A 22,888-nucleotide genomic window follows, 5' to 3' on the forward strand; every position below is an offset into this window, starting at 1 on the left:
TGTTACTGAGGGTTTCTGCAGTGAAACCCTTCTCACTCTGGTATAAGAACTACTATTTGATCCAGCAATCTCACTACTGGTTATCTACCTAGAAGAAAAGGAGTCATTATACAAAAAGATACTTGCACATACATATTAATAGCAGCACAATTTGCAATTGCAAAAATGCAGAACCTACCCAAATGCCCATCAATCAATGAGTGGATAAAGAAACTGTGGTATATATATATATATATATATATATATATATACACACACACACACACACACACAATAGAATACTACTTAGCCATAAAAAGGAATGAATTAATGGCATTTGCAGCAACCTGGATGGGATTGGAGAATACTATTTTAAGTGAAGTAACTCAGGAATGGAAAACCAAACATCATATGTTCTCACTCTTAAGTGGGAGCTAAGCTATGAAGATGCAAAGGCATAAGAATGGTACAGTGGATTTTTGGGACTTGGAGGAAAGGGTGGGAGAGGGTGAGGAATAAAAAACTACAAATAGGGTTCAGTATATACTGCTCAGGTGATGGGTGAACTGAAATCTCACAAGTGACCACTGAAGAACTTACTCATGTAACCAAATACCACCTGCTGCCCCAAAACTTACTCATGTAACCAAATACCACTTGTTCCCCCAAAACCCACGGAAATAAAGAATCTTTTGAAAAGAAGAAGAAGAAGTTACTCATGGGCTAACAGTTTTGAGAAAACTGCTGCCTCTTGGCTGCTGCTGTCATCAACAGGAGGACAAGGGTCAATCTTCAAGAGAAGCTGACTTTTCCCTGTTATAAGAGAAGAAATCAGTGTAGGGACGTGCCTGGGCCAGAAGGGCAGGAATGGTGATTTCTGGTAGAGATCCAGAGACATAAAGACACTCTGAGGACATTTGCCCTGGAGCCTTGTTTTCCTATTTAAGCAGTGGTTCTCAATCAATCAGGAGCGATTTTTGTCTCCCAGGAGACAATTGGCAATGTCTGGAGACATTTTCAGTTGGCACGAGTAGGGGAGTATTACTGGAATATCTAGTGATAGAGGCCAGGATTCTGCTAAACATCCTACAATAATGCACAGAACAGACAGCGCCGTCTCCCCCACCACCCCGCCACACACACACACAAATAATTACCTGGGCCCAAATGTCAGCAGTGCCAAGGACTAATGTGCCAAGGGTCTACAACCCTGGCCAAACAGTTGTAACAATTCTGTCAACAGATCTCTTTAAAAAGTGTGGAGAAGGCCAAGCCTCTGGTGGTAAATGGCACACGGGTACTGACTAAAGCAAGGACTCCAGTCACCAAGGGCAAATTGCTGTGGTAACTTAAAAGGGAAGAATAGAAATGGACCATGAAGTCTTACTTTCTTTAATTTTTTTGCAAAGTAACCCAGATGACAAATCTGAAAGATGAGTGCTGGGATAAGGTAACTAGGAGGAAGAGTGTGAGCTGAGATCAGTTCAAAGTGAGAAACCTGTTGTCACCTCCTGCTTCTTTGTCTGCATCAAGATTGTTGTGAACATCCCAGCCTACACTCACAGGGTGATGTGGCCAAGTGACATCTCTCTGTTGACTCATTCTTAGGGGCCCTTGAGTGCTGTGTTGGGCTGGAGAACTTGGAGTTTCTAGTAGAAGCGGAATAACATTCATTATCTGGAAACAAGATTTTGTGTCCTGGGGAAAATGACTGTCTGCTTTGAGGTTGTCCACAGATTGTTTGGGGAGTTGGAGACCTCTGAAGAGTGCTAAACTTCCAGATATCCAATTACTGCTGTATTGCACCAACAAAAGAGAACTTGGAGGATAAAATGGTTGTGGGGAGATGATGGCTATTTCTCAACCGTGAAAGGAACCATGCCTTCAGGAGTTATGAAAAATGAAGCACGTTTCTCATTAGAAAAGAATGATCCATTTCCTTCTTATATTGCCAAAGTTTGTCTTTTGCCAACTCAGTGAGAGTATGAACTTGGGATTCATTACTTGCAGGAAAAAGGGTAGCAAGTATACTCTGGAATCCTCAAGAGTTAATGATAAGTGGGCAGATTGGAATTGAAAAGTGAGAATATTGGGGGCTGAGCAGGGCCTTCATGGCATCAAATGTGCTGTCTGGCAGGATGCAATCAGCAGTATGTGGACAAGTTCTGATTTGCTGAAAAGGAAACAAGGGGAAATAGCTAAATTTGCTTTGAGCAAATTTCTGTCTCAGTCAGTATCAAAACAATGAGTGTTATTCTTTCCCCTGGTAGAAGAGTTTATACATTGGATCCAAAAAAATTAATTCTTTTAGTTAATTAATTAATTTTTTAATCTATTAATTCTTTCTTTAAACTTCTCTTAAACATTTTTATCTTCCTTTTCATTCCTACCACTACCATCCAAGTTCCCATTGTTTGGAAAGAGAATTATTTTTCTCCCTTTCTATCTGATCTTCAAGTTTGCATCCTCTTTCTATTTCAGTCCATCTAGTAGTATTAGTATTAGTAGTGGTAGTAGTAATAGCAGTAGTAATATTAATCAATATAATAGTTATAAGAAAGAGGTGATGATAAAGCAATATCTCCCATCCCCAAGGATAGAGCCAACCTTACTAACTATGATTATTCATGGGGTAGGTACATGACCCAAGGCAACAAGAATTCTTCCCTGACATCTTATAGATACTTAGAGGAAGAAGAGATTTTCCTTGAGGCTGCTAATCTGGAGCTACGTGAGGCCATGGAGCTCTCTTGGTGCCTGAACTATCTATGGCCATGCCTCCCTCTTACTAACCCCTTTTGCTTCCCACACCAGGAAAAGAAAAAGCTTATTTTCAGTAGGAGAGAAAGAAGTCAATGCATAGAGAGAAGAGAAAGAGAACTGAGAAGATGATTTGCTCAGCCTCAGGGATGAATTATGATTCAAGGGTCTCCTCTTCTTCTCTGCCAGTCTTGGGTTGGGCTTTTGACCAGTTCTGGCCCATGAGATAGAAAGGGATGTCTGCTGCTTGGAGCTTTGCAGAAAGATTCTCCTCCCTGATAGGGGAGTGGTACATAAGGAAGAAGGTATTTTTTCCCTCTATTTGCTTCCTTCTTGCTTGTGACTATCTTGAGAGATCATTAACTTGAACACATGACCGTTATCTTGCACCTAGGCGGGGAGACATTGCTAATACATCCAGAGTGGCAGGACAGAAAGGCAGACATAGCTTGGGTCCCTAATGATGTGCTGAACTGCTGAACCAACACTGGAATCAGCTTAATTCAGAGCTCCTGTTAGAATTGACAATTAAATGTCTTTGTTATTTAAGTCAAAGTGAGTCCTGTGCTGTGCTACTTTTGATCAAACACATACTAGTTGTCCAACAAACAAACAATAACAATTGTGAACTCATATTTCCCAAAGATATCTCAAACTCTATAGATCCCCAAACCAAATTCAATCTGTCACTGCCTTACATCCCTGGGATGTGCCACCATCCACCTGTGCACACACACAAACCAGACAAGACACCTGGAGTCACTCTGTCATCTTCCTTTCCCTCACCTCCCATATCCACTTAGCAAGTTATGTTCCTTTGACTCTGATCTGCCTTCTTGTCCCCAATTCCATTGTTGCTATTTTAGCTGATGAGGGCGGAGGGTGGCAGAGGGTCTTCATTTCTCTCCAGGGCCACTGCTTCCCAAGTGCTTGACTTGCCTCTGGCCATGTTTCTCTCAAAGCCCTTCTCCACTAGCTTCCAGTATGGTCTAGCTAAAAGCAGCACTCAAGTTGTTACTCCCTTGCCTGATTCTGACTTGGGCTTCCCTATGCCTCTGCTTCCTCAACCCAACTCATGTCTACTCACAGCTGCAGAATTCACCTTATTTGGAAAGAGAGTCTTTGTAGATGTAATTAGTTAAGGATCTCAAAATGAAATCATCCTGGATTTAGAGTATTTCCTGAATCCAATGATTGCTGTCTGTATTAGCTCGTTTTCAAGCTGCTAATAAAGACATACCCCAGAGTGGGTAATTTATAAAGGAAAGAAGTTTAATGGACTCACAGTTCTACATGGTTGGGGAGGCTTCACAGTCATGGCAGAAGGTGAAGGGGGAGCAAAGTCACATCTTACATGGCAGCAGGGCGAGAGGGAAGCCTGGGTGGGGTGGGGAAAGGAGCAGAATGGGGGAGTTCTCCAGGCTGCATTCAGGGTAAGAAGCCTGGGGAGGAAGGCATGGTGCTAACCTGGGTTTCAATGCCATCATACGGGCATCTCTACAGGTTGAATGGTGGGAGTTGCCCATAGTCAATGCCAAGGCATAGCCCCATCCTGGGCATGGGAAAGACTTATGCTTCAACTGTCATTCTCAAACTTGAGCATGCATCAGTTTCACGTGGAAGGCTTGTTCAGATGCAGATTGCTGGATCCCACCTCCAGAGTTTCTGATTCTGTAGATCTTGGATGAGGCTCCAGAATTTGCATTCCTAACAAGATCTTAGATTATTCCAATGATGCAGGCCTGGGAGACCTCATTTGAAAACTACTGCACTAGAATACCTGACGTTAGACTCATGGCTCTCAACTTTGGATACATTAGAATCATTTGGGGAGTTTAAAAATATACAGATGCCAACGTCTTGCACATGAATTGGTCTGGGAATGCAAATAGATACAGGAATTTGAACTCCAACTGGGCAAAACACTCATTTGTTTAAGATTTATTTAGAAAATGTAATGAATGCATGGATGAATTTATCCAAATTTTGTTAAGCATCTACCATGCTGCAGGCATTGTGTTGGTGATAGGGATATAAAGGTGAACAAAATACAGTTCTACCTTGAGAAACCATCAGTCCAGTGTGAGGCAGGTATACAATACAGGTGGTTCTGTTGGGCGCAGTGGCTCACACCTGTAATCCCAGCACTTTGGGAGGTTGAGGTTGGAGGACTGCTTGAGCCTAGGAGTTCTAGACCAGCCTGAGCAACATAGGAAGACTCTCCCCACATCTCTACAGAAAATTAAAAAGTGGCTGGGCATTGTCATGCTCACCTGTGGTCCCAGCTACTTGGGGATATGGAGGTGCTGAGGTAGGAGAACCCTGAGAGGCTGAGGCTGCAGTGAGCAGTGATTGTGTCACTGCACTCCAGCCTGCACAACAGAGTGAGACCTTGTCTCAAAACACAAAACAAAGACAAAAAACCACATGGGAGTGGAGTAATAGTTATGCAGAGAGAACTATGGAAGCCTTAAGGAAGAGCATTCAATCCAGCTTGGGGGGTAGGGGATGGAGACAGCTCAGGGAAAGGGGTAAAGAGATGACAAGGTGATGATTCAGTTCAACAGTTTCAGAAATCCCAATAGGTTAAACTTCTATTTGGCATAAAAAGAAGCTTTATTGAACCCAAGTCATAGTGTTAAAAATTTGTGCCTAAATCCAAATCCATGCTTGACCTCTTACTAGCAGTCCAACTAGGGACAATTTACCTAAACTCTTTTTGCCTTACTTTCCCCATATTTAAAAGGGGGACTAATGATAGTATCTCCCTGATAGGATTGTTATGAAGACCAAATGACATAACACATGTGAAGTGCTTGGTGGCGTGAAGGACTCCAACTTCCAGGGTCACTGTTCACACCCTCAAAATAGCTCACAGTCTACTAAGCACTTTATAAATGTCAGTTATTATCATTAACATTTCAGAAGGTCTCATTTAAACCTCCAGTTACAACCATTACCACTGGGAGTTTTAGTTTTGGTTCTTGTTGCTGTGGCTGTAGCACTGGGAGGTGGGCTCGCGCTGCTGGGACATGCAGGATTCTCTCCCCTGCACCAAGTGGCCCCAGACTCCCGCGGCTCTAGAATTCTTGTGTTGAGGTTTCATTTTGCATGTTCTTCCTTCTGTCAGTGTATCTGTCCTCTGCCGACTTCTTACCACCTCCTTACACTGGCTGCTTTTTTTTTTTTTTTAATCCACCATAGACAAAATATCCAAAAGGCTAAGGTTGCATAATCATACCTAAAATGTAGCTACCCTTCGGAGACTTGTCTTTAAATGAAGAAAGTATGCTTTGGTGCATGTCATGTTTTGACATCAGAGGCCCTTTCACTTCCTCCTACACTTTTGCAGTGATGTTCTGAAGGACTAACTTTCCGGGATGAAAGATTTCCTGAGGTCAGGTGCAGTGGCTCACACCTGTAATCCCAGAACTTTGGGAGGCTGAGGTGGGAGGATCACTTGAGCCCAGGAGTTTGGGACCAGCCTGGGCAACATAGGATGACCTGTCTTTACAAAAAATTAGCTGGGCATGGTGGCACACACCTGTAGTCCCACCTACTTGGAGGTCTGAGGTGAAAGGATTGCTCGAGCCAGGGAGGTCGAGGCTGCAGTGAGCCATGATTGTGCCACCACACTCCAGCCTGGGCAACAGAGCAAGACCCTGTTTAAAAAAAAAAAGTAATATTTCCTGATCTTATTTATTTAAGAGGATCTTAAATACATAAATAAGGATCTTATTTATTTTGAAGAAAGATATTTTGAAATGATTTCGACTGCTTTCTGCTAGGGTTTGACTATGGGTCTTCTGGATTTGGGATCACAGTTTCATGCAAACCCTTGGTTAAGACCATTCTTATTTTAATTTCAAATTCCCAGCCATATTTTACCTGCCTCCAGAGCCTCTCTTCTTTTCTTAGGAATCTGGACCTATTTCCCCACTTGTCATGCAGCTTTTGGGTGTTCTTGATCCACCTTCATCTGAGCTCGCCTGGTGTTCACCTGCCACAAGTCCCAAACTGTTCCCCACTGGAGACAATATTTATGTTGGCTAAACATTGGCACAAGCAAGTCATAAACTTGGCAGGTTCACAAACAATGTGGCAGACCGCTGAACAGATGTTCTAACATTTACAAATCGGTTTTCAGTTATGAGCATGTGCAATGACCATCTGCCTTTGTCCCCAGTGTGCAGAGCTCTTCTTGTAAGATTAGTCATATTCTACACTTCAGTGTTTCTCAAACTCTGCTGCACATTAGAGTCACCTAGGAAGCACTTACAAACCCTGATGCCCAGGACAACCACCAGACCAATTAATTCAGACTCTAGGGCTGGGACCCACGCATCAGTGGCATTTAGAACTCCTCAGGTGATCTCAATGCAGGCAAGTTTGAGAACGCGTTCTATAGTCCAGTGCTTCTAAGATTTTAATGTGCCTGAAAATCACTTGATGAGTCTGTTAAAAGGAATAGATCTGAGTGGGCTGAGTGTCTGCATTTCTAACAAGTGCCCAGGCAATGTGGATGCTGCTACAAATCCAGGGACCATACTTTGAGTAGCAGGGCTGTAGTCCTTTCTAGTGCCTGTTCATTAGCCTTGCAAGTAATTTCCCAGAAATCATGAGTCCAGTTGAGTTTGTGATTATTTCCACATTTATCAATGGCTCTACGAGGTCTCCCTCCCTCTGTCGTCTGCCCATATCCTCTAGCCACACTCCCATGGTAAAGTAATCTTAATATCGGTCTCACTTCTGTATTTTTCTCTACATAGTGATTCTTGTGAAAACAACCCAGACAATAGAAAGTCATCTAGCTAAACCTAAGCAGATTTTTCCACAGATCTGATCTTTCTCTCTGTGTACACTCTATCTTCAAAGCTCACTGGACACAAGGACATGTCCTCCAGGATAAGGAAATTCTTTGAACATTGTGTGATTTGGCGAATGATAATGACGCGGTGTCTTGGTTGCTGCTGCTCCAAGTAGGTTAGTTAGCAACACTAGGTCTTCAGTTCAAAAAAATCAGTAATAGTGGCAAAAGAATTGAGGATAGCACACAAGTAATTTTCATTTCAGGATTGGTTAGGATTTCAGATGATAGTACCTTGAAAAATGGAATTTCCTGGCCAATATTCTACTGGCTCTGCAATAATAGATGTCAATTATCTATGGCCCCTGGTCTGTGGACATATTCTTGGGGGAATAAAAACTTTTCTAGGAGTCTTTTGTATTTCATGCTGATAATAACTTAAAAATTAACATAAAGCACACTAGATCATCAAGGTGACCAAGTTCTGGCTCATGATTTCAATGTCTGCATTTGTGTTTGTATTTATGATTGTTTATATGCCAAATAGTCATACTTCAATTATTGCAGGCTAATGAAGAAAGAAGAGTGAACAGAGGGAGATTTAATAGAAACACCATGTGTGTGAGCTGAGAGAAGGTCCCATGGCCTTACAAGGAGCCTTACAAATGAAAGTGTCTCAGTAGGTTCAATAGAGAAATATGATAAAAGAACTCAGAAGTCACATACCACACCATATTTTAGATTTGCTGACACTCAGAAAACAAACCAAACCAAAACAAAAACCAAGTATAACTCAAAAAATCCCAGCATTATAGCCATTGGGACCATTTCACGTTGAGCACAGCCATTTAATCTCAACAAAATAACATTGTCTATTACACTATGTTGATAACATACATTTAAACAGCATTGACTTATAACGCTATCATTTAATTTATGTATTTGTTTTGGTTATGTAGTTGTTTCAAAACCACCAGCATTCTAGTTTTATGTTTGTACATATTCAAGTAACTTTCTAATGCAAATAAGTTAAGCCATTACTGGGATAATTTTTTGCTCTTTAAAAAGATTCTGTATTTACCTTTTTACATATATTCATTCCTTGTGCACACGTTAATTTCCTTTACTATTTTCTGAAATGTCATGGTGGTCCTGGTGTAGTCTCATGCGCTTGATTTTAAGGGGTTGTTAATGAGACACTGTTGGGAACAGAAACTAAGCCCCTACAAGAGTTCGTTTTTACATTACCTGTAAATACAGTAACAAACTTTTTGCAGGGAAAATTTCCCTGCTTGGAAGTCACGCCTGATGATGGCTGGTGGCTGGTGGAGGGTCCAACATGACAGGTCACTGGGGGCTCATATTGGCCCCAAGAGAGAGCAGGGGTCAGACCTATGATTTGGAGGGAAAATAAAGTGCTTACAGGCTGTGGGACCTCTGGCTTTCCATTCCCTGATGGGTGGCTGAGAGGCTGCACGACAGTCGAGGGTTGGGTGTCCCCTTTGGGCAACTGTTGACTGCCTTCTGAGAGGGTGTACGACTGGCTCTAGGATTTAAAAAAAATACATAAAACTTCTGGTCCACTCCTAAAGGCCAGCTGCCCCCTGGGTTGACTTTCAAAAGACAAAATTCTCCTCCTAAGCTGTGAATGCAGGGTCCAGTGATTATTCCTGGGGTCCTCTGCATTTTTCAGAAGTATTTGAAAAGTAGGCTTCAGTTTCTCTGAAAGATACACTGAATGAATGGATCGTTCATAATCTCTGCTGGTATGAAAATGCTATTTGTAGATGATATAAAAAACAATGCCTTTCCTTTTGGAGTTTTATTCTCTGCTCATAGTGTGCATGAAATAGATCATTCCTGCTGTGGGAAGTTATAGCAGGTACATAAAACCTTATTAAGATTTGTATTGGAATAGCTTTAGATATACTTCCATGTAAAAAATATTTAAGATTCAACTCTGATCTGTCTTGTGTGTAGTTGGTTCCAAAAGGTAGTATTTTAGTCAGTTTTTAGTCATTAACAATTTATAGACACACTATTCAGGAGCCTAAACATTTCAAAAGAAATTTAAAGTATTAAGTCCCTTCCATATATCTGCAGTTTAGAAATAATACTGGAATATTTTCACCTTTCAATCCAAGTTGTATGGACTTACAGGAGTATTTACCTTGGTCTATTAGTATTTGCAACATGAACCTATCTTTCCCACATAACTCTGAATGGGCTTAGTTTATGAAGTTTTATACAAATTTGCTACAAACTAACAGCTTTAGTTATACATTCTACAGATACATGTTAACCATTTGCTCTCTGCAAGGCACTATTTACCACCTTATTTTACATACTTCCTTCTCTTTAGACCCTCTTAAGAGATTTTTGGCCAATGAGGGAAAAATATATTCCCAAAGCTTTTTTTTTGAGACGGAGTTTCGCTCTTGTAGTCCAGGCTGGAGTGCCGGGGCACAATCTCGGCTTATTGCAACCTCCACCTCCCAGGTTCAAATGATTCTCCTGCCTTTGCCTCCTGAGTAACAGGGACTACAGGCACATGCCACCACGTCTAGCTAAATTTTTATTTAGAAAAATTTTTTTTAGTAGAGAGAGTGTTTCACCATGTTGGCCAGGCTGGTCTCAAACTCCTGACCTCAAGTGATCCGCCTGCCTTGGCCTCTCAAAGTGCTGGGAGTACAGGCGTGAGCCACCGCCTCAATACATTTTAAAAGCATGGTATGCTGTTGCTAAAACCAATATTAAAGGGTAATCACAGTGATAAAGTATACAAGTATCAGTCATGATTTTGTAGTTTAAATTCCTCCACATGCTAACCAAAATTAAAACCAATTCCCAAAGGCAATGAGTACTTACATGACGATTGCCCATTTTCCCTTTTCCGAGATGGTTTTTCTGTGTTTCATTAAGAGATCAGTCCTCCTACAGACAACGTTTACAATGTTTTTCCTCCGGGCATAATATCTCTTGTGTTTAATAAGTAACTTTTGGCACTGAATTTGAATACATTGTTGGGGATGGGTAGGGAGTGGCTCTAGCTACAGATGAACTTAGACTGCCCAAGTTTCCCTGGTACCCATGTTTTTAAAATAATGTACTTCTTAATAAATAAAGTTTAGGCTTTTAAAGTTGAGTAGCTTCTTCCCACCTAAAAGACTAAACCTACCTCACTTCTGAATCATTGAGTTATTCTTTCATATTCTGGGTGTTCATTTTAAATAGTATGCCTTTTAATAATGAAAGCATTAACCAAATAGAAAAATCTTACTATTTTTACTAACATTGTTATTATTATTACAGAGAATTTTTTGAAGGCTACATTGCATTACACTAGATCATTTTAAAACTTTTACTTAGTTTTGAATTTAAAAAGCAATTATGTGCAGACGGTAAATTTGTTTTTAATAGTACAAAAAGGTCCCGTGAAAAGTCAGCCTACTGACCCTAGAGGTTTTCTGTGAGTCCTTGCGGAAGTGGTCCATGCGTATTCAGCTATGTCCGTCTGTCAGCCTGTCTAGTTACCTACTTCTCTGTTTATCTTTATCCAACTTGTCTTTTCTCCCTGGCCAAATGGGTTTGTACAATGTATTCTGTTCCATGCCTTGTATGTTTCTTTTCTTCCCTTTTTTTTCTGAGAAGGTTATTACACCATGTTTCTTTTTTCTTTTCTTTTCTTTTTTTTTTTTTTTTTGAGATGGAGTCTTGCTCTGTCACCCAGGCTGGAGTGCAGTGGCGCGATCTCAGCTCACTGCAAGCTCTGCCTCCTGGGTTCACGCCATTCTCCTGCCTCAGCCTCCCGAGTAGCTGGGACTACAGGCGCCCACCACCTCGCCCGGCTAGTTTTTTGTATTTTTAGTAGAGATGGGGTTTCACCGTGTTAGCCAGGATGGTCTCAATCTCCTGACCTCATGATCTACCTGCCTCAGTCTCCCAAAGTGCTGGGATTATAGGCGTGAGCCACCACGCCCAGCCAACATGTTTCTTTTATTATGTGTACAAATTTATGGGGTACATAAGACATTTTGTTACATGTATATAATGAGTAGTGATCAAGTTAGGATATTGAGGTGTTCGCTGGAATACTATAGATTTCTGTTGAGTACAGGCACCGTACTCTACTATCCAACGTTGAATTTATTACTTCCATCTTAGTGTGTGTTTGTACCCTTTAACCCACTTCTCCTCTTTCTCCACACCCCCACAACTCACCCTTCCCAGTCTCTGTTCTCCATCTATCCACTCTGTACCTTCATGTGATCAAATTTTTTAGCTCCCACATACAAGGGAGAACATGTGATATTGGTCTCTCTGTGCCTGGCTTATTTCACTTAATAGAGTGGTCTCATGGGTTGTATATTTCATATACTAAAGAGATACATGACATTGGCACATTTCTTTTTAAGTGGCTATGTAGTAACCTGTTATGGATATTAACCAAACCTTATTTCATCAGTCCACCGTTGAAGGTCGTTTAGATTGTTTTTGGTCTTTTGCATGAATATCTCATACACATCTTTGCTATGCTTTCTTATCTGTAGAATAAAATCTTAGAATAGAATTGCTGGCTAAAGACTATGCGCACTGAAGAGTCCAATAGCTGTTGCCAAGTGGTCCTCCACACTGACATAAAATGCTGGACCACTCTCAAAGACCAGCTGATCCATGAGGCTTACTTTCAAAAAATGAAATTTTCACTCCCACTATATGAATATACCAGTGTGATTTTTCCTACATATTGGCTAACGCTAAATATTGTCAAACTGGTTCATTTCTGCCAACTTCAAAGATAAAAATATGGTGTTTTATTACATTTACATTTCTTTCATTTGATATCCTTGCAATTGTATATCCCATTTATTTAAAGCCATTTGTGTAATTTTTTTCTGTGGTTTGCTTGTTTGTGGTCTTTATTTTTCTTTTGAGTTATTACTATCTTCATTATTTCTTTGTAAAACACTTTATAATAAAACCTAGGCCTTTGTGAAGTGTAACAATTATTTTTCCCCAGTTTGTTATCTTTTGTCTTTGTTTGTTTTGAGGGTATATATGTGAAGAAAGTATTAGCTCTGATGTATTCAAATATATCAATCTTTTATTCTTTGCCTTGCTTAGAAAAACCATTTCTGCATTAAGTTGCTTAAATCTTCTTGTATACGTGTTCCTCCAAGTTCTTTTAATGGCTTAATTTTTTCAGGCTTATATCTTTGATTCATTTGGAATTGATTTTGATATAGATTAAGGAAGGAAGGGTGTGTTAGGCTGTTCTTTCATGGCTATAAAGAAAGAACCAGAGGCTGGGTAATTTATAAGGAAAAGGGGTTTTATTTTGTCATATGGTTCTGCAGGCTGTACAGGAAGCATGGTGCTGGCATCTCCTTCTGGAGGGCCTCAGGGAGCTTATAATTATGGTGGAAAGCAATGGAGAACCAGTATGTCACATGGCAAGAGCAGGAGCAAGAGAGGAAGTGCGGAGGTGCCACACATTTCTCAACAACCAGATAATGTGGGAATGCAGAGCAAGAGCTCTCTTATCACCAAAGGGATGGCACCAAGCCATTCATGAGGGATCCACCCCTATGATTCAACACCTCCTGCCAGGCCCAACATCCAGTATTGAGAACTACATTTCAACAGGAAATAGGAAGGGGACAAACATCCAAACTATATCAAATGGAGTCAGCTTAGTTTTTGTTATTCAGTCAATCCTAGACAGTTTTTAGATAATGCACTTTTTCAGTGTTGGTCTAAGATGCCACTTTTATTTAAAGCTAATTTCCCATGTAACATAGAATTAAAATTTTGTATAGGTTTATTAAATTCTGATTTTATATATTTATTATTTTGTTCTTTTAACTATTATCTGTTGAGTGCCTTGAAAGCGCTAATTTTTGGAAAGAAAGACAGACAGGATGGATATGATTTTTCCCTTTCTAGAACTTGCAGTCAAGTTTCTGTACAAAAAACAAATAAATAATTATAAATTGTCATAAGGGTTATGGAGAAGATAAGCAGGATGCTAGAATAAAGACTAACCCATGTGTATGTGCACACGTGTGTGTGTGTGTATGTGTGTACTTTGCTTTAAATGGAGATATGGCTCTTCAAGGAGCTCACATTAAAGCTGTGAATTAAAAGGAGTTCATCATTTAAAAAGAGAAGGTGCTCCAAATGGGATGTTCTTAACTTGTGCTAAGGCTCAAAATAGGAAAGAGCTTTGTGAATTGGAGAAAATAAAAGATGTCAATGAGACTGGAGACTATTGGGTACCACACAGGGTGCCGGGTATGGAAATACAGTGGTGGGCAAGACAAACTCTCCTCCAGGAATTGACAGGAGAATGAGGGAGAAGACAAGAAGACGTAGGTTAATGACCATTGCTTCGAACACTCACTATTATTTTTTCTTTAGTTTTGAGTTTTTGTTTTATTGTCCACTGTCTCCTTTTGCCAGCCCAGACTTCTCAGGCCCACTTCCTCTCTGCCCCACCTCTGTGTCACTAACCACGTCCCCCAGTGACCCCTGATTAGTGATGTCTCAGAGGTCACGAGGGGCAGGGCAATTTGATGTGCAATGCTCGTTGTAGAGATAAGCGCTGTTCAAGGGTGCTGAGTTACTGAGCACAGGAAATGCCTAGTTAAGGAAGCGATGCAGTTTATGGCTCCAGGTGAAACATAGACAGCTGAGAGGCAGAAGTGTCTTTTTACTTTTTGACATCACTACCAGCGTAGACACCTATTGATTATTTAGATTTGGCCATAGTCAGGTTTTGATTTCACATAGATGGCACTATCCCTAGTGTCCCTCCTTTTCTCCTTCCTCAGGTGGATGGGTACTTAGGAAGCTGGCTGGGATAATTACCAGCAACAGCAGCAGTGGGGAAGGAAGGAACATCCCTATGACCTCAGCCATTTCTGGAAGGATGCGATGCTTGAAGGCCCAGAGGGGAGAAGGAGGGAAGCTATTTGGGAAGGAAGAGTGAGTAACAGGTGCTGTATAATAGGTTCCTCTAGTCAACTGGGCTACATCTACTTTTTACATCTCTTGGATTTTGGTTCTCAAAGTCACGATGTTGCCCACTGACGGGGCAGTTGGCAATGTGTGTGGGAGTATTTGGGTGGCAATAATGAGTGGTGGAGTGGGGATTGGAGCCCAGCCCAGGGATAATAAAAATCCTGCACTGCATGGGACAGTCCCACACAACAAAGAATTGTCCAGTCCTCAAGTCAATGGTGCCCCACTCCCCTTGAAAGGTGGGAGACCTTCTGCCTCTCCCACCTTTCTTCTTTGACGGGTTCTATTGGCAGACCAAGAGTTTACGAACTTTTGTGGTGCTCCCAGCTCTTAAAGTCTGTAAAATTTGAAGTTACAATGCTACAAGCTTAATTGCAGCAACTGGAAAAGTATGAAAGATGGAGAATGTGTAAATGGACAAGTGGGACCGAAGAGACAAATCACTTGGACCAACTCCTTCATTCTATAGATTAGAAAATTCTGGTCCTGAAAAGTGACCATATCTCAACCAACATCAGCCTGCTAGTTAGTAGAAAGAATGGTGGGATAAGATTCTATACTGCAGGATGCTCCTCAACTTACAATATGATGGGGTTACATCTGATAAACTCATCACAAATCGAAAATATCATTAAGTTGGAAATGCATGGAACACACCTAATTTACTGAACATCATCACTTAGCCTAGCCTACCTTAAACGTGCTCAGAACACTTATATTAGTGTATAGATGGGCAAAATCATCTAACACAAAGCCTATTTTATAATGAAGTGTTGAATATCTCATGCAATTTATTGAATACTGTACTGAGTGTGAAAAACAGAATGGTTGCATGGATGTCCTTAGAAGAAGGGAGAAATGCGTTATGAAGACACAGGCACACAGGGAGAAGGCCATGTGGCAATGGAGGCAGAGATGGGCATGCTACAGCTGCAAGCCAGGGAATGCCAAGGACTGCCAGCAACCACAAGAAGACAGGAAGAGGAGAGAAAGAATTTTCCCCTGCAGATTTCAGAGGGAGCACAGTCCTGCCAACACTTTGATTTTGGACTCTTTTTTTTTTTTTTGAGGCAGAGTCTCATGGTCATCCAGGCTGGAGTGCATTGGTACAGTCATAGCTCACTGCAGCCTTGAACTCCTAGGCTTAGGTGATCCTCCAGCCTCAGTCCTCCGCCACACAAGTAGCTGGGACTACAGGCGTGCATCACCACACCTGGCTAATTTTCCAAACCATTTTCTTTGTAGAGACTGGGGTCTTGGCTGGGTGTGGTGGCTCACACCTGTAATCTCAGCACTTTGGAAGGCTGAGGCGGGCAGATCATTGGAGGTCAGGAGTTCAAGACTGGGGTCTTGCTATGTTGCTCAGGCTGGTCCTTGATTTTCAACTTCTCTCCTCCAGAACTGTAAGACAATAAATTTCTGTTGTCTTAAGCCACCAGTTTGTGACACTTTGTTATGACAGCCCGAGGAAACCAAAACACCTTAAACAGAAAGCAAAAAGCTCATTGATTGCTGTGAGAATCACAACAACTGCATTATGCTGCATAACTTGCATTTAATAAAATTTCCATTTAGAAATACTTTGGGGAAAATAGTACATGATATTAAGACTACAAGTATTTCAGATTCCCTTATAGTCATACAATATTAATTAAAATAACAAAAGCACATAAATGTTTATTTTCTAAATGCTGAACACTTGCCTGATCTTTCTTTCTGCAGGAAAAATTCATAGTATTTTATTTACGTAGTGTAATTTAGCTACAACCCCAAAATTATAGTTGATTTTTGGACAGATACTTTCTTCCACATAGAAAAAGCAAAAATGTTAGGATTTCTGTCATGTTTGTGCATAGTCTTCCCCCGCCCCATTAGTTAATACATTTCTAAGAGCAGAAACACGACTATTGCTTAACAAATTCCCACAGTGTCTTCATATAATGCCTGCTTTATAAAAGTTGTTGCTTGACTAAGATGAAAAGACTGAAACCTGCAGGAAATGATTAGAGTTGCTGAAACTATACTCCTATACTTTTCCAGTAGTAAAAACGCTGAAAGTCACACATTTCATCTTACATGTATAAAAATAAAAATAACATAGAACAAAATGCCACCTGAAACTCATGGGTGTATTAGCAAATACTGACTGTATATTTCCCACGTACAAGACACTATGCAGAGTTACAGGGAATAGGAAAAATACAGGACACAACTCTCACCCCACCCTCTTAGATGCTACGCTCTAGTTGGGGAAATGAAACATCCATATAAGCAAAACCACATCTTAATTTAGTGTTGCGTTTTGTGGCAGAAAAACCACAGCCCTGGGAGAGCAAAGCCCCCTGGGTTTAGGGTGGTCTCTGCTACAACTTACGTGTGTGATCACATCAGAGTCACTCGCTCTGTCCAGTTGTTGGCTTTCCACTATGTAAACAGAGCAGCTGGGCTTCATCTCTACATTTACTATGAACACTTTGGGTTTAGGAAGGTAGGTTGCAAGTGACTGAAATCTTGACTCACAACAACTTAAGCAAACAATTGAATTTCTGGCTCACATAACTGGAAAATGTGCTAGCTTCAGGCATAACTGGATCCAGTTACTCAAAATGTATCTTAGAGACCCACTGTCTCTCTCCATCTCTCAGTGCTGTTTCTCCCCTCTCAAAGAGATTCCACATTTCAGAGGCAAGATGTTGGCCAGCGGATCAATGTATTCATCCTTAAAAATTCTAAATCTAGTGAAAAGGAATGAGAGCTTCTTTTCCCCATAAGTTTGAATACACAACCTGGTATGATTCTCTGGCTCGTGTTGGGATTCATTCCCATCTCTGAACTTGTCACCATAGTTGGGGTGGGGGCAGGTTGTGAGGACCAGATTTCATGTCCTCCTCTAGAACTGTGTGAGAAGTCAATCATACCCAAATCATGTGGACTGAGAGTAGGGGAAGGATTGTCACCAGAGAAAATTGGGGTGCTTTTAATAAAAGAAGGGTGAATGTAATTGTAGGCTGGCCAAAAAAGAGATGTCTACTACAGAAGGGCAAAAGAGAAAGAAAAGAGAGAGAGAGTTCATGAGGATGGGAGAAGGTGGAAATGGTACCCCAGAAGCTAAGACCTGACATTAGAGACACTAAAAGGTGAGTAAAGTGTCCTTCCCTTCAGAGCTTCCACGTCCAGGGCAGCCTTCTGTGAATCTTCTTGGGCTGACCTACCGGTACCCAACATTCAACATCTGCTCGCGCACTCATGCAATGTCCACTTCTGACTTGCTCCATCTGTGGACTTTGTCATTGTGAGCTTTGCTGGTTTGTGGAGCAGGTGGGCTCCATTGTCAATGCCTCCGGGGAGATGAACCACTACTTAGGGCCCACACTGCAGAATTTCAGAACCTAGCACTCATTCATTAATGCACAGGTATTGGTCGCTAAGTGTGGGATTATCTGGAGAACCTGCTCCCGATGGTTACGTGAGTTCTTTTCTATTTCCTAGGTGTCTCGGCTGGTTTGAGAAATAAAGAGAAAGAGCACAAGAGAGAGAAATTTAAAGCTGGGTGTCTGGGGGAGATATCACATGTCGGCAGGATCCGTGATGTTCCCCAAGCCATAAAACCAGCAAGTTTTTATTAGCAATTTTCAAAAGGGGAGGAAGTGCACAAATAGGGTGTGGGTCACAGAGATCACATACTTCACAAGGTAATAAAATATCATAAAGCAAATGGAGGCAGGGCGAGATCACAGGACCACAGGATGGGGTGAAATTAAAATTGCTAATGAAGTTTCGGCAGGCATTGTCATTGATAACATCTTATCGGGAAACAGGGTTTGAGAGCAGACAACTGGTCTAACCAAAATTTATTAGGCAGGAATTTCCTCGTCCTAATAAGCCTGGGAGCGCTACAGGAGACCGGGGCTTATTTCATCCCTTTGGCTTGGACCATAAAAGACTGCACGCCATGAGGGGGCCGTTCATAGGCCTACCCTCAGGGCGCATTCTCTTTCTCAGGGATGTTCCTTGCTGAGAAAAAGAATTCAACAATATTTCTCCTATTTGCTTTTGAAAGAGGAGAAATATAGCTCTGTTCCACCCAGCTCACCAGCAGCCAGTTCAAAGTTACCTCCCTTGTTCCCTGAACATTGCCGTTATCCTGTTCTTTTTTTAAGATGCCCAGATTTCATATTGTTCAAACACACATGCTCCACAAACAATTTGTGCAGTTGACACAATCATCACAGGGTCCTGAGGCAACATTCATCCTCCTCAGCTGAAGATGATGGGATTAAGAGATTAAGAGATTAAAGACAGGCATAGGAAATCACAAGGATATTGATTGGGGAAGTAGTAAGTGTCCATGAAATCTTCATAATTTATGTTCAGAGATTGCAGTAAATACAGGCGTAAGAAATTATAAAAGTATTGATTTGGGGAACTAATAAACATCCATGAAATCTTCACAATTTATGTTCTTCTGCTGCAGCTTCAGCCAGTCCCTCGTTTGGGATCCCTGACTTCCCGCAACATGGGGTGTTACAGCACTGTGCTAGATACCATGAGACAGAAGACAAACAGGTAAAAAACAGAAAGCTTGCCCTCCAAGAACTTCAAGTTTATGTGTGAGGAGTAAGATATTAAAAAGTGCAATTGGAAGCCAAGATGTAGTTGAGTACCAAATGACTGTTATAAACAAGGTAATTCATAGAAGTTGTAAAAGAAGAAATGGTGGCCAAAAGGAATAAGGAAGGCTTCATAGGCGCATGGACTTTACCCTGGGATGTATGGAGTGGCAAGAATTGGAAAGGGGGGCAGGGAAGGCATCACGGAGACAGCACAGGAAGTGGTGAATGCCCTAGGGGAATGATGAGGAGGTGATCAGGAGTGTGGAGTGTTTAGGGGACAAGGGGAGTCGAAGAGACTTGGAAATGAGGTTGAGAAGTTAATATTGATGAGAACGCCTGGACTAAGATGGTGGCCAAGGGGGAGCTCTCAAAGAGTGACTGGGATTTTTGTGTAGGCATCTTCAGGGACAGGAAAATCAGAGAAGGAGCTGCTCTAGGTGGGATACATGGAAGCTGAGGTGCCCAGAGAGCCCCAAAGGAAGAGTTGAGAGGCAGGTGGAGGAAGAGGGATGAGCCTTGGCTGAGAAGTTTGGGACAAGAGCCTGATTGGGGTCATCACACGGTGGGTGTCAGAGTCTTAAAGGGGTGGATGTGGTGGCATGGAACATGTTGAAAGAGAAAAGAAGGCTGGGAGTGGGGCGTAGGAACACGCATTTGAAGGTGATAAGAGAAAGAGGCCTTCAAAGAAGTCAGAAAGTTCATCAGAGAAAGTGATGAAATAAACACAAGACGAAACAAAATCACCACGAAATACTAGCCTCGTGGGATACAAGCCGTCTCCCTCACATCAGCCCTGACCTCTCTGTATTGTCTTTCTTGTTCTCCAGTTTACACATGTCCACACGGAGTGGATTCCCCAAGGGCAGTGACTATATCCTCCTCACCTTTCTCTCTCTGGAGCCTTGTATAGCACTTGTCACATGGAAATAATGGCCCCAGATGTGCAAGATGTCTTTGTTGAATGAGGGACTGGCAGGAACAAATTCTTTAAAAATCTGTCTGTTGTAGGCCAGATTTTGTTATGACAAACCCCAAGGGATATACAAGTTTCTCGGGCAGGAATTTGATTCATGCAAATATTGCATAAATAAATGGATAGTATGGCTGGAAAGCACATGTGTTTTTCTCATCAATGCAGAGCAGGGAGACTGAAATTGTCACACACACCCTCAAAGATGAATGAGTATGTGTGAGTGATTCCGTTATTCTTCAATTGTTTCCCATTAGCATTCTTTTAAAGGAGATTCATAAGCCATTCAAATCCACTACTTCATTAATTAAACAGTAATATCTTGAGGGCCTACTATGTGTCAGGAGCTCTGCTAGGCATTAGGGATTTGGTGGTGACAACATCTAGGCCCTGGTGGAGCTTATATTCTGTGAGGGGAAATATAAAGGAGGACACAAAGGTACAAACAGCACAATTACTGGTTGTGGGACATGCAATGCTGTGACAGATATAAACAGGGTGATATGGCAGCAAGCAATTGGGGAGGCCAAGAGCCAAGGCAGAAAAGAAAGGCCTGTGTGTGTGTGTCTGTGTGTGTGTGTGTGTGTGTGGTGTGTGAGGGGAGCCAGACCTGAAGAACAAGAATGGCACAGTTATTTGAAGAACTAGGGGAATGATTTCAGGCAGGGAGAAATAGGTCCTGAGGCTGAAAGCCTTTGGAACATGTGCTGAACAGAAAAGATATCAATGTGGTCAGAAGGTGAAGGAGAGTGACAGGAAAAAGACCAAGCCAGGCCTCATGTGTAGGTTATGGCGAGAGGGCTGGAGTTTATTTGTATAGAAAGAACTCATCCAGGTGTTTTAGATAAGAGAGTGACATGATCTGAGTTAGTGTTTGAAAGGTTGCCCCAGCTATAAATAGGTGAGGATGTCAGTGGGGCAGAGCAGAAGAGACAGGTCAAGAGGCGTTCACTGCAGACCAGGTGAGAGGTGCAGGGGGCTTGGACTGCCGAGGCAGGGTTTAGAGATGGGGACAGGTTTGGAAGTGGGACCAAGAAGACTTGCTGATGGGTTGGACATAGGGATGGAGTGGAAAGAAAAGTCAAGAACATTTCTTCCAGATTTTGGGCCCAAGCACCTGGGTGGGTGGGGCTACTAATGGAGGCAAGGAAGACTTGGTGGAGGGAAGAAATGGTGGAGCAGGGCTTTGATCATGTTAAGTTTGAGACTTTATTAGACACCCAGGTGGAGATGTCAAACTGACAGTTTGGGATGAATGATGTGTGCGTTAGAGACATATTTGGGAGACATTAGAGTGTGTGTGCAAGTCATGAGCCAGGTGGACATTACTGCTGGAAGGTGGGAGGAGAAAAGAGGGGAGGGAAGGAGAGGGGAGGGAAACGGGGGGAAGGAGAGAGGAGGGAAAGGGGAAAGGAGAGGGGAGGGAATAGGAGGGGAAGAGAGGGGAGAGGAGTGGAGGGGAGGGAAAGGGGCCCTGGAGTGAGACTCAGGTATGTCACACTTACTTGTTGCATAGAGGATGTGAAGAAGGCAGCAAAGGAGGCAGAGAAGGAGTGGTGAGTAAGAGCAGAGGAAAATAAGAAGAATGTGGTTTCTAGAAAGGCAAGATGAGAGTTTTTCGAGAAGGAAAGTCGTTAGCTCTCTTCAGTAGTCCCAACAGTAATAGGAAGAGAGCAAAGTGTCCAAAATATATTTTATTTTAAAAAATTACCCTCACAGGTTTTCAGGAACAAAGTAGTACATGAACAGTACAATATTTTCTCAGATAATTTTATTTATAATTAATTAATATGAATACCAATTTAATTAACTTAAACTTTAATTAAATATGTGCAAAGGGCTAGGCACCATGGCTCATGCCTGTAATCCCAGCACTTTGGGAGGTGGAGGTGGGCGGATCACCTGAGGTCAGGAATTCAAGACCAGCCTGGCCAACATGGCGAAACCCCGTCTCTACTAAAAATACAAAAAATTAGCCAGGCATGGTGACTGGCGCGTGCCTGTAATCCCAGTTACTTGGGAGGCTCAGGCATGAGAATCGCTTGAACCCGGGAGGCGGAGGTTGCAGTGAGCCAAGATCGCGCCACTGCACTCCAGCCTGGGTGACAGAGTGACTCTGTCTCAAAAGAAAAAAAAAAAAAATGTATGCAAAGACATTCAATTAGAATAAGAGTCGACCTAACTGGGATGAGGAAGAGCAGATGGCTGTCATTCAGGGACCTCTAGGCCTCCGTGGCCACCTCACCACATGACTCTGCTTCTCTGTAATTAGCTGGATGACTGTGGGCAAGCCCTTTCCTTTTTACAGGCTTCCATTTTTATGACTGTAAAGCAGAGGGGTAGACCAGACAGCTTGTAAATTCCCTTCCATCTTAAGGCTACTCTGATTCTATGATCCCAGCTAGAAACATTTATCCAGTCTTTTCTTATTAAAATTTATTAACATTAATTTTAAAAAACTTGGTTTTGGTTCCAAAAATTTGCTTAAGACCAGTGTTCCCTGCCTTAATGTGCAAAAAAAGAAAAAAAGAAAAAAGAAAACAATTTCATTTCTGACTTTTCATGATTCCAAGCAAAGCAGTGTCAGTAGCAAGATGCAAGATCCCTATTTTCAGACTGCTATTTTTCCATGGCATCTTAAAGCCTGTTCTATGTTATAAATTAAGTTTTACTTTATGAGGGTACATTGTGACCAAGACGCCTAAGATAAGACTTCCTTGTCTTTTGAACTTCCCC

The 22,888-nt window shown here is 41.8% G+C and overlaps 2 protein-coding genes across 2 annotated transcripts in view; one reads left to right on the forward strand and one right to left on the reverse strand.

Annotated features, from left to right (window-relative positions):
* ANXA13 (annexin A13) overlaps positions 1-11,040 on the reverse strand; it is a 59,137-nt gene extending 48,097 nt beyond the window's left edge. Inside the window, exons 1-2 of the mRNA XM_008001484.3 lie at positions 11,002-11,040; positions 8,970-9,092 (exon numbers count right to left, since the gene is read on the reverse strand). Of these exons, the coding sequence (XP_007999675.3) occupies positions 8,970-9,092; positions 11,002-11,040 (162 nt within the window). The remainder of the gene's footprint in view (positions 1-8,969; positions 9,093-11,001) is intronic.
* The window catches only part of FAM91A1 (family with sequence similarity 91 member A1), a 104,499-nt gene that overhangs the window by 14,325 nt on the left and 67,286 nt on the right, over positions 1-22,888 (forward strand). The window lies entirely within an intron of this gene.

Source organism: Chlorocebus sabaeus, chromosome 8, assembly GCF_047675955.1.
Source record: "Chlorocebus sabaeus isolate Y175 chromosome 8, mChlSab1.0.hap1, whole genome shotgun sequence".
In the NCBI taxonomy this organism is placed as follows: Eukaryota; Metazoa; Chordata; class Mammalia; order Primates; family Cercopithecidae; genus Chlorocebus; species Chlorocebus sabaeus.